The 15,325-nt window shown below is 46.3% G+C and overlaps 1 protein-coding gene across 1 annotated transcript in view; it reads left to right on the plus strand.

Annotated features, from left to right (window-relative positions):
• Nucleotides 1–15,325, plus strand: part of nphp4 (nephronophthisis 4) — a gene marked incomplete at both ends in the record, with an annotated part of 207,644 nt that overhangs the window by 66,990 nt on the left and 125,329 nt on the right. The window contains 2 exons of the mRNA XM_083641194.1: nt 4,542–4,726; nt 12,728–12,863. Coding sequence (XP_083497320.1) covers nt 4,542–4,726; nt 12,728–12,863 — 321 coding nt within the window. The remainder of the gene's footprint in view (nt 1–4,541; nt 4,727–12,727; nt 12,864–15,325) is intronic.

Genomic DNA, 15,325 nt, shown 5'->3' on the forward strand with positions numbered 1-15,325 from the left:
AGTGACTAGAGAGCGAGAGAGAGAGTGACTAGAGAGCAAGAGAGAGAGGAGAGTGACGAGAGAGCGAGGAGAGCCGGGAAAATGAGAGAGAGAGAGAGCGGGGATGGGGGCTACTGGGAAACAACAGCTACTGTATGGCGGAGAGTGCCTGTTGTTCACACACTGATTCGTCCATTAAAAACACTTGTTTCCAATTGGCTCATTTGTATGTAAATGTTTTATTATTTCAGTTTTTGTGGAAAATCAACTGGTCGCTGGTTATCATTTGAGACGGCTAAGATGATTCATTCGTTGGGGTTGTTTGCATGTCCACCTCATCGCATGGCCAATTAAAATGAGACTGGTAATATATACAAGGCCACAAGTAAACAGTGGCTCTTGTGTTGTGGTCTGGACACGTTGTTGGTGTTTTATCAGAGGGACTCACTGAACTGCCAAGTGTTCATTCTCATTAGGGTTTGATCAACACAGGATTGCCGGTACCGGTATTTTTGGATCAACGCTGTCCAATAGCCGGTATCCCTCTCTACATCTGCCCGTTTTCCTTCCATACACATATAGATACATACATACACGTACAGATAGAGCCCAGTATCTCGGCAACTGACACAGCGGTTTGACTAATTCTTGTACAGAAAAGCTCTCAAGGCGTCAAGGTTAGCCATGTCTTGTGTCAGGCTTGTGAGCTTCAGAATAGCATGGACAAACAGCCCACGCTGCTGCTGCCGCTGCTGTCTCAGGGTTAGTGTTAGGGAGGGAGTCTATTTAAGAGCCACATCCATATAGGAGACACTCATCCTTACTCTTGTTTTATATATCAATGGAGTGGTATATCACTGTATATGGATGGATATGGTATTTATTTAAATATGGTATTTATTTAAATCCACTTCCAGGTAGGGGTGTCAAAATTCATCGTATAATCGATGCATCGCGATGCGGACGTGTGAATCGAATCGAATCGAATCGTTGACAGATGAATCGTTGAATCGTTTATGTTTAAATTTCTGTTGACATTCAGATTTTAAAGCACTTTCTAAGTAAAAAAGGGCCTTCATATTTATCTGACTGCTTGTATTATATAGGAATCATAATCGAATCGTGAGGCCAGTGAAGATTCACAGCCCTACTTCCAGGCTCCTATAGCTACTGTAGGGTTAGACTGAAATATGGCAGTCAGTGTTGTCCACCTTGATATGATGCAGTTTGGCTCATTACATATTGATTGTATAATGGATCAAACGATGCTGGTTGTCTATGGGATGACCAAACTGAGGGCACTTCAAAGTTTCATGGTGTTACGTGAATCCGTTTGGAACTTAGGAGCCTTTTTGTGATTGGCCACGGCCATTATTACCACGCCCCCTTTAGGCTAGTGGGCGTGGAAAGTTAATCAGTTAGTCCTCGGCCCATGACCAACCTTTCTACACAGTTTTGTGGTGTTACGACGTGAATCCATTTGAAAGATATACACCTTTTTGTGATTGAACACGCCCATAACCACTCCCCCTTTTGGCCAGTGAGCGTTCAAAGTTAATCATTTCTAAGTTGGCCCATGACCTGCTTTTCTGCCAAGTTTTGTGATTTTAACTTTTTGAGATCCTGCTGACAAACCGACAGCCAAACAAACGGGCCAAAAGTTAACCTCTCGGCCAACTCTGTTGGCGGAGGTAATAACAATAGACTCCAAGCAACTCTGCATGAATATAATATTAATAATACATGAATTATATATTGTTTTTCCTTATTAATTTCCTGGGTGCAAATGGAAAGTTTTAGTGTCTCCTTGTCTAAATGCTGTTTCAGAGGCGTTTCCACCTCGACAACAATAGATTGTTGATGAAAACACTGAATAGAATAATGTCGGAAATTGTCTGGTTTAAAGACACAGAAAATATATGCAAAATGCTGGCAGCTTCTATCCAAAATGGCGGGGGGCAGGGCAGTAGTCATGTGCTTCTCTGGTGGGGCAGGGCAGTAGTCATGTGCTTCTCTGGTGGGGCAGGGCAGTAGTCAGGTGCTCTTGAGGGGCAGGGCAGTAGTCATGTGCTTCTCTGGAGGGGCAGGGCAGTAGTCAGGTGCTCTGGTGGGGCAGGGCAGTAGGCAGGTGCTCTGGAGGGGCAGGGCAGTAGTCAGGTGCTCTGGAGGGGCAGGGCAGTAGTCAGGTGCTCTGGAGGGGCAGGGCAGTAGTCAGGTGCTCTGGAGGGGCAGGGCAGTAGTCAGGTGCTCTGGAGGGGCAGGGCAGTAGTCAGGTGCTCTGGAGGGGCAGGGCAGTAGTCAGGTGCTCTGGAGGGGCAGGGCAGTAGTCAGGTGCTCTGGAGGGGCAGGGCAGTAGTCAGGTGCTCTGGAGGGGCAGGGCAGTAGTCAGGTGCTCTGGTGGGGCAGGGCAGTAGTCAGGTGCTCTGGAGGGGCAGGGCAGTAGCCAGGTGCTCTTGAGGGGCAGGGCAGTAGTCAGGTGCTCTTGAGGGGCAGGGCAGTAGTCAGGTGCTCTTGAGGGGCAGGGCAGTAGTCAGGTGCTCTTGAGGGGCAGGGCAGTAGTCAGGTGCTCTGGAGGGGCAGGGCAGTAGTCAGGTGCTCTTGAGGGGCAGGGCAGTAGTCAGGTGCTCTTGAGGGGCAGGGCAGTAGTCAGGTGCTCTGGTGGGGCAGGGCAGTAGTCAGGTGCTCTTGAGGGGCAGGGCAGTAGTCAGGTGCTCTGGTGGGGCAGGGCAGTAGTCAGGTGCTCTTGAGGGGCAGGGCAGTAGTCAGGTGCTCTGGAGGGGCAGGGCAGTAGTCAGGTGCTCTTGAGGGGCAGGGCAGTAGTCAGGTGCTCTTGAGGGGCAGGGCAGTAGTCAGGTGCTCTTGAGGGGCAGGGCAGTAGTCAGGTGCTCTGGAGGGGCAGGGCAGTAGTCAGGTGCTCTTGAGGGGCAGGGCAGTAGTCAGGTGCTCTGGAGGGGCAGGGCAGTAGTCAGGTGCTCTTGAGGGGCAGGGCAGTAGTCAGGTGCTCTGGAGGGGCAGGGCAGTAGTCAGGTGCTCTGGAGGGGCAGGGCAGTAGTCAGGTGCTCTGGAGGGGCAGGGCAGTAGTCAGGTGCTCTGGAGGGGCAGGGCAGTAGTCAGGTGCTCTTGAGGGGCAGGGCAGTAGTCAGGTGCTCTTGAGGGGCAGGGCAGTAGTCAGGTGCTCTGGAGGGGCAGGGCAGTAGTCAGGTGCTCTTGAGGGGCAGGGCAGTAGTCAGGTGCTCTGGAGGGGCAGGGCAGTAGTCAGGTGCTCTGGAGGGGCAGGGCAGTAGTCAGGTGCTCTTGAGGGGCAGGGCAGTAGTCAGGTGCTCTGGAGGGGCAGGGCAGTAGTCAGGTGCTCTGGAGGGGCAGGGCAGTAGTCAGGTGCTCTTGAGGGGCAGGGCAGTAGTCAGGTGCTCTGGAGGGGCAGGGCAGTAGTCAGGTGCTTCTCTGGAGGGGCAGGGCAGTAGTCAGGTGCTCTTGAGGGGCAGGGCAGTAGTCAGGTGCTCTTGAGGGGCAGGGCAGTAGTCAGGTGCTCTGGCGGGGCAGGGCAGTAGCCGCCCGTCCGCTCTCGGCTCATTAGCATGTGATTAGATGTGTCATTCCAAGGCTTTAGTGCATCACTATTTGAAATTAGATCCATGGGGAAATGGCCTTTATGGCCAAAAGCCATATAATAACCATGCTCTTTGTGTCGAGTGTTTATTGTTCATGCATTTAGTTTATGTTGTAAGCTGCTTAAAGGGCAATTCCGTGATTTCAGTTTTGTACATCATTTTCAATGACTTTAGTTAGTGTTAATTGTGACAAGGGGAACTGTTTCTTCAGTTTTGCCGTACCTCCAATCATTCACTCCAATTCAATCATTCCAAACGGCATTGAAAACGACTTGGCAGACTTGTCATCCAGTCATTAAAGGTAATCCGTCACTGTGAATGACTTGCATAGTTGCATCAGAACGTAGAGGTCAGGCTATTTAAACCATCTGGAACACAGTAAGGGGAATGCAAGAGATGAGCAAAAACTCCAATCCTGCTGGAGTCAAAGACGTTAGTTGCTCCAAAGACGTTAATTGCCAAAAATCAATGGGGAACAATGAGGAAAGGTGCACGATCTACATCTCCAATTTGCCCCTCTGACTTTGATGCGTTTGTTACCGCAGCTTACATCACCACCTTCTGGACTCTCCATGCTCCATGTACTGTATGCATCCCTCTCCCTATCTATCTATACATCAGTCATGCAACGTCCTCCTTTATGTTTGTTCCACATGATCTGCAGCCAAAGCCTCCATCCCCGCCCCCTCCCCCTGCTCACCATTTCTTTAAGTGCTTCCCCTGGGGAAACTGGGTCATTGCAGCAATAAAATAACAGTAGGACGCAGCAGGCAAAAAACTGAATATAAACATGAAATGGAATATAAAAAAGAATACTGTATAACAAGTCGGGGTTTGATAAAAGCATGCGACTGACATTCCTAACACGTGGCAACAGCCGGACTTATTATTATACCTAGAAAGAGTTTTTCCTTGTTTGTGACTCAAATCTCCTCCTTCTCACTCCTCCCCCAGAAGCAGCCTGGAGCAGAGGGGACCCTGAAGCTGGTTGTCATCCAGGAAAGGCGGCTCCATGTTGGGGTGCATAACGGCTGGTGCTTCCTGGAGAAGCCCCAGGTGGTGGTGCTGGAGCCCCAGGCGGCGGGCAGCCGGGGCCGGGCAGACAGCCCCTCCAAACACAGCACCTTGCCCAAGGACGGGTGAGTGGAGTGCATACTGTACTGTACACTTTGTCATTTTCATGGGATTTCATCATCCTCTCCAGGCTGCGAGCCCTTTTGCCGATAGGCGAGCGACTGCAAGTTTTGCCAGTGAAGTCAGCAAAAACAGCATTTAAAAAAAAAAAGCTAGGTTGGTGTGGATTTCATTTGTGTATCATTTTGGTTGGGAGATATCTGCAAATAGTGGAATATGTAGACTTGCATTTTTCCAATCCCTTCGTCCTCCAATTCTGTCCCTTACAGCGCCACCCTCTCTGTCTCTCCAGGATTGATATATACTGTGTCCTTTGTCCTGGCCTCCCCATCACACCTGGTTGGTTTGGACTATTTATTTTGTGCTTTAGTTTGCTTTGCTTTGTCATATGAAAAGATTGCAATAGCACTAAAGCGTGGACCAAATCAATGGGACCTCGTTGAAGGTTTCTTGGTATGTTTCCTAACAGCCGTCAAACTTATTTGGAGTGGGAACTTGATCCGACCCTGATCCCGATCCTGGATGAAGAAAATAATCAATAATAGCAAACTAGGTGAAAAAATAAGGTCGGAGACAGGACTTTGACAAAGCAGATTCTGCCAATATATATATATATATAAAAAACGGCATAAGTTTCCTCTTCGGATTTCAGGGTTCCCACTCGTTCAAACTGAAAGGTTGAATAAACACAATGAAAGTGATTCGCTTAAAAACAATTCCGCAGCATGACTAGTTCATATATTGTTAGAATAGGCATTGTTTGTGCTTGTTTATGTGCTAGAGAATTGTTTGATTTTCAGACCGGGCCCTCCATACAATGGTAGTGAATGGAGAGAGAGAAAAACATGCAATTTTCCAGCAGATAACAGAGAATCACAGATGTTGGGGTTATTATCATGGCCAGGAAGCTACACATTACACAACTTAAAGTTCAACATCACTTTAACACTCACCTCAACATGGCCTCCTTCTTTTCCCTCCGCGCCCATTATAGGTGATGTAGGTCAACGACTGTAGTAAGAAACAGCCCCAAACACAAGCTGTACTTTACCGCTAGACTCAGACTCCTACACACACTTCAGGTTGCCATCTGTGCCAGCCAGGCCGCCTGGAGGACATCAGGTGTTGGGTTGTGTGAGTTAATCTATCTGTGTTTATGTCTGTCCACATCTCCTGGACAAATCAGCTTCAACTTTTTGTGTACATTTATGCCTGTACGCTCCACGACCTCTCGTGGTTACACTGATTCACACTGTTTTATAATGATATATATCACTATGCTTTTACTTTGAAAAAACAGTATTGATATCCCCCCTATGCTTTTACTTTGAAAAAACAGTATTGATAAATATCCCTATGCGTTTACTTTGTGAGCAGACAAAAATGTATGACGGAGTTGATTTCTTGTGTGTTTGATGTCAGCAGTCTTGCTTTCTATCAACACACAGGGCAGTCAGGTGCTACAAAACAAACACCCTTGACCTGCAATATTAAAGCCAATGAAATCCAGGAAATCACGTGTTGCCCCTCTGGGGTCGCAAACATCTGATAAACCTCCAAACCAGGCAAGTTCATTGTGCACAAATTTAGATCACCACCCAAATCTATTGAACTGATCATGGACCATGGGCTATCTGTCCATGAAATGAACAATGAATCAATTCATAACTGTTTCCGCATATCTTGCTCACAAAAGAGGTGAAAACCGGTACAGGTGAACGCACACAGCCATTTTCCATTTAATCTTGTGCAACCGAATACATTACGTTTACACTTCACACGTCTCTTGTTAAGTAGCCCATCGACCTTGCTCAGAACAGATACGTCCGATAACACCCCTCCGCAGCCTGACCCAACCCCAGGCTCATAAACGCCGCGTCCCTTCTCTCCCGTGCCAAACAAACCTCCCTCCTCGTAAACACACGCCTCTGTGTGTTTTGACTTCATGGCCCATCAGGGAGATATGGCTCGCGCTGCCTCCTGCGCCCCCGTGACCCCCGACCCTGTCAAACTGCATCGGGTCACGTGCGGTCAAAACTGACCGCACGTGACACAGCAGGTTTGATGGCAGTCGCTGCGTCTCGTGCACACGGTTCTGGGAGGCGTGGTCGCCGCTTTGCACCAAGGTGTTTCAGCGAGGTTGTAACAGAAGTTAACCTCGATCCGTGTCTCAAACTATGCCGTGTTGGCTCCTTGAATTTGCAGGAATTGGGCCTGGTAGCGTTCCCGAGCACACTTGTCCCCAAATTGACCCCAATTTCGGAACGTTTGATGAGTGCGAACGTTGCGTTGCATTCCAAACAAATACTGGTAGGTGTGTGTGTGTGTGCACATTGAGCATGTCAAAATACAGGTAGGTGTGTGTGTAATAAGCATTGAACATGTCAAAATGTGTGTGTGTGTGTGTGTGTGTGTGTGTGTGTGTGTGTGTGTGTGTGTGTGTGTGTGTGTGTGTGTGTGTGTGTGTGTGTGCACATTTCACATTTGAAGGCTTTGGTCCATAATTGTTAGACAGTAGATTTCACTGTCATTGTCTCCTTAATGATGTCCGTCCTGCAGGCTTTGTGGAGAACTACAGTTGTACTGACAGCCTGTCTGCAAAAAGGCCTAATTGGTTGAAAGCATAATGGTCTGCACACACAGTGAGGACTGTTAGCGGCTCCGCCATGACACAATCCACTGCATATTACAGTCAAAATACCAATCTCTTCCATCAATCCCTGGTTCAGTGCGTCATCCGATGATTTGATGTTTGTGTTTTAGTGAGATGTGCCTTTTCTGTGAAGGCAAGGCAGGTATTCTTTCAACATTGCATACAGTAACAATGTGGAGGAGCTTTTGGCTTACAGGAATAGTCATGTCACACTCCCACTCAAAAGAATAGTCATGTCACACTCCCACTCAGAAGAATACCGGTAGTCATGTCACACTCCCACTCAGAAGAATAGTCATGTCACACTCCCACTCAGAAGAATAGTCATGTCACACTCCCACTCAGAAGAATACCGGTAGTCATGTCACACTCCCACTCAGAAGAATAGTCATGTCACACTCCCACTCAGAAGAATAGTCATGTCACACTCCCACTCAGAAGAATAGTCATGTCACACTCCCACTCAGAAGAATACCGGTAGTCATGTCACACTCCCACTCAGAAGAATAGTCATGTCACACTCCCACTCAGAAGAATAGTCATATCACACTCCCACTCAGAAGAATAGTCATGTCACACTCCCACTCAGAAGAATAGGCATGTCACACTCCCACTCAGAAGAATAGCCATATCACACTCCCACTCAGAATAGTCATATCACACTCCCACTCAGAAGAATAGTCATATCACACTCAGAAGAATAGTCATATCACACTCAGAAGAATAGTGATATCTCACTCAGAAGAATAGTGATGTCACACTCCCACTCAGAAGAATAGTCATATCACACTCAGAAGAATAGTGATGTCACACTCAGAAGAATAGTGATGTCACACTCCCACTCAGAAGATATTGAGATCGTGGACAGCTACAAATACCTGGGTGTTGTTATTGATAACAAGTTGTGCTTCGACTCACATGTTGCTGCCACATCAAAAAAGGTCCAACAGCGTCTCTTCTTTTTGAGAAAAATGCGATCTTTTAATGTATCTTCTGAACTCATGACACTTTTTTATAGGAGTTTTATTGAATCTGTTTTTATGTTTTGCATGGTGGCCTGGTACGGCAACACAACCATGGCCAACAAGAACAGGCTCGGTAGCCTAGTTAAGGTGGCAAGCAAGATTTCTGGGAGCACCTTAACCCAGCTCCTCGACCTCTACAAGAGGCAGGTGATCAGGAAGACCACGTCCATCCTGGAGGCCCCTGATCACCCCCTCCATCTAGAATTTGAGCTCTTGCCCTCAGGGCGTCGGTTTAGAGTGCCCGCGACGAGGACCAAGCGCCTCAAACTTTCTTTTGTCCCGGCGGCCATTCAGCTGCTAAACGGCAGTTAGAATTATAATTCCCTGACTTTGCCTGTTTGCACCTTACTGCTCACTCTTGCACTTTTTATGATGCTACCTTTTGCACTTTGTGATACTTGTTCATTGCCCTGTGCTTTTATGTTTTATGTATGTATGTTTTTAGCTGTAGTTTTATCTTGACTCTTAAGTGTTTGTTTGTTTTTAGCCTTTGTGGTTTTATGTGAGTATTTTTGTGCCTGTTTTAGTGTTTGTGCTGCACTACGTGTGTTTTTAGATTTCCCTGTCTGCAAACCAATTTCCCTGCGGGGACAATAAAACTACCTTTGACTTTGACCTTTGACCTTTGAAGAATAGTCATATCACACTCAGAAGAATAGTGATATCTCACTCAGAAGAATAGTGATGTCACACTCCCACTCAGAAGAATAGTCATATCACACTCAGAAGAATAGTGATGTCACACTCCCACTCAGAAGAATAGTCATATCACACTCCCACTCAGAAGAATAGTCATATCACACTCAGAAGAATAGTCATGTCACACTCCCACTCAGAAGAATAGTCATGTCACACTCCCACTCAGAAGAATAGTCATGTCACACTCCTACTCAGAAGAATAGTGATATCACACTCCCACTCAGAAGAATAGTCATATCACACTCCCACTCAGAAGAATAGTCATGTCACACTCCCACTCAGAAGAATAGTCATGTCACACTCCCACTCAGAAGAATAGTGATATCACACTCCCACTCAGAAGAATAGTCATATCACACTCCCACTCAGAAGAATAGTGATATCACACTCCCACTCAGAAGAATAGTCATATCACACTCAGAAGAATAGTCATGTCACACTCCCACTCAGAAGAATAGTCATGTCACACTCAGAAGAATAGTCATGTCACACTCCCACTCAGAAGAATAGTCATGTCACACTCCCACTCAGAAGAATAGTCATGTCACACTCCTACTCAGAAGAATAGTGATATCACACTCCCACTCAGAAGAATAGTCATATCACACTCCCACTCAGAAGAATAGTCATGTCACACTCCCACTCAGAAGAATAGTCATGTCACACTCCCACTCAGAAGAATAGTGATATCACACTCCCACTCAGAAGAATAGTCATATCACACTCCCACTCAGAAGAATAGTCATATCACACTCAGAAGAATAGTCATGTCACACTCCCACTCAGAAGAATAGTCATATCACACTCCCACTCAGAAGAATAGTCATATCACACTCAGAAGAATAGTCATGTCACACTCCCACTCAGAAGAATAGTCATGTCACACTCCCACTCAGAAGAATAGTCATGTCACACTCCCACTCAGAAGAATAGTCATGTCACACTCCCACTCAGAAGAATAGTCATATCACACTCCCACTCAGAAGAATAGTCACGTCACACTCCCACTCAGAAGAATAGTCATGTCACACTCCCACTCAGAAGAATAGTCATATCACACTCAGAAGAATAGTCATGTCACACTCCCACTCAGAAGAATAGTCATATCACACTCCCACTCAGAAGAATAGTCATATCACACTCAGAAGAATAGTCATGTCACACTCCCACTCAGAAGAATAGTCATGTCACACTCCCACTCAGAAGAATAGTGATATCACACTCCCACTCAGAAGAATAGTCATATCACACTCCCACTCAGAAGAATAGTGATATCACACTCCCACTCAGAAGAATAGTCACATCACACTCCCACTCAGAAGAATAGTCATATCACACTCCCACTCAGAAGAATAGTCATATCACACTCCCACTCAGAAGAATAGTCATGTCACACTCCCACTCAGAAGAATAGTCATATCACACTCCCACTCAGAAGAATAGTCATGTCACACTCCCACTCAGAAGAATAGTCGTGTGGCACTCACACTCAGAAGAATAGTCATGTCACACTCCCACTCAGAAGAATAGTCATGTCACACTCCCACTCAGAAGAATAGTCATGTCACACTCCCACTCAGAAGAATAGTCATATCACACTCAGAAGAATAGTGATATCCCACTCCCTCCTCCCACTTAGAGGCAAACAGAAGACGGGTGAAAACATCAACAAGTGTGTGTCTGAATTGAAACGTACTGTATATACATTATAGCCTTCACCGCCTCCAATCGTTCTTTGTGCGAGATGCCGGCACATATGATAATTATGTGGGCGATTATGTGGGCCTCTTACATGCAGAGAACATGCACGCACACACACACACACACACACACGCACACACACACACACACACGCACACGCATGAAATAAAACAGAACACCTCCGCTCTCAATTAGCGTATTATATGAATAACCATAATCACCATTGGAAATAATAGCTCCCATTACATGGCCGGCAGTTGGCTAAGCATGACATGTTGTATAAAGAGGGAAAACGCAGGCTGCTACTGTATGTTAACACATGTGTAGGCAATAATTATTCTCTTTGCCTTTTTGTGTGCGTGGTGAGCGCTGAGCAGACAGCCTGTCTTGCTTCTGCTTGTGCTGTTTTCAGACAGCAGAGAAAGAGAGGGGAAGAAAATAGTCCTCTTCTACTGAAGGAGTCTGTGAAGCGAGAAGACCTCGTGACACGCGGAGCTCCACAGCACCGCTGCTGTATACAAAGTGTCAGTCAGGGTTCCTACGAGTCTGGAAAAGTATTCAAAAGGAATTTGATCATTTCCAGGTCTTGAATAGTTTCGGATTTGGGGAAAAATGTCAGGAAAAGTATGGAAAATGTTGTGGTTCAGGTCTGATACACACACAATTCTAGCTTGTATGTTGTTGTAGAGCCACTTTGAGTCTTTGTGGTGTGTTGTTCAGACAGAGGGATGCTCTTCTTACCCAGCTGCTGTCAGCATGCTGCCTTATATGAAATACCCTGCACCAACATCACATCCAGTCAAGAACATCAATTCTGTCTGGAACAATATGGACTTTTAAAGCAGCTACGAGCAAGATTTTCGATTGTTATTAAACAGTCTAAATTTAATATCGATGCATCACATCTTACCTCTAATAGTAGACGAGACCAACGCCGAGTAGTCTTGCTTGAACCCCAAGTGAATCGGCCAGTGTTGTCTTGACGATTAGTCTGTCTGCGGCCGGGGCAGATCAGGAAGTGAAATGAAACGGTTTGCGGCAGCCACTTCGGCCATAACCACAAAATAACAAAATGACTTCCAAACAAACTGTTAGAATATAACGAGAGATGTTCGCGAGAGTAGCAAGCCCCTGCATGGCGTTCTCCGTGTTTATGGTCTGTTGCTAGGCAGAGCGAAACGGTTGAAGGCAGGCAGCTGCCGTAAACCGTTTCGTTTCACTTCCGGGGTTATCCGGCCCGCCGGTAGACAGACACAGACTCTATAATCATCAAGAGAGCAATCTCCGATTCACACAGATTTGGTCTCAGCTACTATTATAGGTAAGATGTGATCCATCAATATTATAATTATACTGTTTAATAACAATCGAAAATCTTGCTCGTAGCTGCTTTAAAATGGAAAGTGTGTAGGAACTATGCTGATCATCTCACATACAAGCTACAGCATGGTAACATGTAGAGGGTGAATGGGCTAACGTTAGCATACAAGCTACAGCCTGGTTGTAAGGGGCTGGGCCTACCTTCTCACGTCTCGGTACTGTCGTTCCGGTTCACCGGCCAGCACAGCCTCCGCCGCAGCCCTCCCTCCAGTAGACGCCTAAACTTTGACAAAAATGAACATTCAAAGGGGCATTGTCCATCCACACTCTCAAACAGTCAGGCTTTCTCAGAATTGGCATTGAACCTGTAGACACGTTGGACGCCATTACATCTTCTCTGGTGGCGGTCAAAGGCTCTCCCACAAGCAGCCTCAAAATCACTTCCTTCTTGCCAATTAGGGCCGACCCCTAGCCTAGACAGCCAATCACATTAGCCCGTTCTCCATGACAGCTATGACTGACAGTTGGACCATCACATCTCTTTCCGCTGCTTTTCCTGTCTCTGTCCTACCACACCCCTCACTCATTGTGTGTGTGTGTCTCCCCAGCGTGCCGTCAGCAGCCCTCCCTCAGGTCTTGGGCCTTCGCAGTAGCCTGGAGCTCCAGATGACCAATCACAGTGCTCTGGGGATCGTCTTCCAGCTGGAGTATGTCTTCTCTGCTCCGATTGGCCGAGAGACCACGGTAAGGAGGGATACACACACATATGCCCTAAACCTAAAACTAGCCCTAACCCCCTAACCTGACATCATGCTAACCCTAAACCCCAATCCTAATCTGAAACCAACCCATTGAGAAGGCAGCACTGCATCTCTGGCCCAAAACAAATGAACAAGATGGCGACGGGCAGAATGCCAAACTCGAGGCTTCAAAACGGGAGTCCACAAACCAATGGGTGATGTCACAGTGGCTACATCCATATTTTTATACAGTCTATGACACACACACACACACACACACACACACACACAGAGTATCGCTCCCTCCATCTCTCTTATTGTCTCCCAGAGGAAATTACACACGGCATCCTCGGCCAGACAACCTCTGCAACAACAACAAACAAACAAACAAACAAACAAACAAACAAACAAACAAACCTCCTCGGCCAGACAACCTCTGCAACAACAACAAACAAACAGCAGCGGGAGGAGAGTGGCTGGTGGGATGGAAGTGCGGGATTAGTTACCCTGCTTTGACACAACAAAATGGCTGCCGTGAAAAGGGTTTGCGAAGTGAAACAATTCTTCCTCGCCAGACCGAGCGGGGGGTCCAGCTCCGTCGGCGGAGGTAATTATCACCTGCTCCACACACTGAACAGCATCTAACTAGTTGCTAGGGCCGCCTTCTCAGCGGGTCTCTCATTCAAAAGAGCGTTGTATGGGGCCAGCATTGTCCTTTAATTAAACATGGTGTGTCAGCTAGTATTGGTTCAGCTATGATAGAGGTGATAAAGTTTTTAATTAGTTTTTGGATTACATATTGTATAATTGATCAATATTACACTGGTCTAATTTTGTTCAAATTTCACACAAGTATCCATCTATATGTTAATTTTTTATTTATTGTCACTATCCTGAATATCAGTGGACAGATGTACCGTCTGATGCTTCAGAGGCTTTTCAGCCTTGAACCATGAACATGGTTGCATTTGACGATTTTACAATTTTGATCAATAAACACAGCTTGAACCCAAAGCATATTGCTAGTCCCCTCATGCCTTACCTCTACACAGTACATATCAATCACATACACCGGGAGCCAAGCTGTCAAATGACCTGAGCCAAATGTGAGTGTTTCCACAGCTCGACGAGGGAGGATTTCTCTCTGCTAAACACATCGACACATCCATTCCATTCAATCCAAAGGCAAAAAGACATCCTTTATAACACGCCTTTATAATGACTGTGTAGAAAGAACTGGCTTTCAGGCAGGGAATGGCAGAGAGACAGAGAGGGAGGTTGGGTTGCAGACACATCCTAGTCATTTCCAAATTCGCCCTGTGCCATTTTCTGGATAATGATGTGCGTGGGCAGGCCTTTAGCACTTAGTGCATGCTAAGGCTGGACTGGCGTTGTGTGTCTCTTGCACCAGCAGGGGTCAGCAGGGTCACCAATTAAAAGAGTGGAAGAAAAACAAGCGGCCGCTCGTCATCACAGAGCCTCGAAACATTTGCATTTGATGTATTAATTCAGCCAAGCACTTGACAGCTAATCACACTACAAATTACAGTAAACGTTACAGTAAATGGACACAAATAATTTTTTCCCTATCGAATACCGCGTTTTTATTCCACATTCTTGTTGACCCATAGGGGGCGATGGTGTGGACTAAACAGGAGTTGAGTTAGAAGCACCCAATGGTTATTTCTTAAAAAAAGAAATCTCAGGACAGAGATGCAGCGCCGCCTGCTATTGAGCGAGCTGCATGATCACTGGACAGGTGACCTGCCAATCACGCCCCAAAGCAGAGTCTGTTTTATCGTCTATTTGACTCTAAATGGGAGCATCATTTACAAAATGAACATCATGCTGTATTGAAGAAGATTTGAAACTAGACTGAGGCCATAAACTCATTAGGAAAGTGTTTAGTGAGGTTGTAAATCAAACGAGAAGTAGGGTCATTTTCCCCATTGACTTCTATACATTCAGACTTGTTTTTACACCCAGAGTCGACTCTGGGTGTAAGTATAAACAGAAAGCTCCATAATGAGACGTCATTGGACTATAAACAGCGACGGTAGCGGAGGTCTTGGCGCATACGTCCGCTCTACAACCGGAAACCTCAAAATATCAGCCCTCTGTCCCAGAGTCTTATCAGTCGTCAGAATGATATATTATGGCTGCCCAGATTGTTGTTAGAATAACATGAACTAATTAGAAAATTACTCTGGGAATGAATCGCGACCACACAACTTTGATGGTCTTACTTCTCCTTGGCTGTGAGGACTCGTAATTGATTCACGAGAAAGTTGCTCATATGATGCATTGAACTTAGCCTGGCCTAACACCTACTGTGGAGACAACACAACAATAATTGAATACATCTAGCAGAAGTGACATCCATGTCTGTCTGCGCTGCTCTACATCATCCCAGGATAAATAGGCAATTGTTGTGAGGACCTCACCACGCCCCACTTCAGCACCTTC

This window comes from Poromitra crassiceps (genome assembly GCF_964638095.1).
Source record: "Poromitra crassiceps genome assembly, chromosome: 8".
Classification (NCBI taxonomy): Eukaryota; Metazoa; Chordata; class Actinopteri; order Beryciformes; family Melamphaidae; genus Poromitra; species Poromitra crassiceps.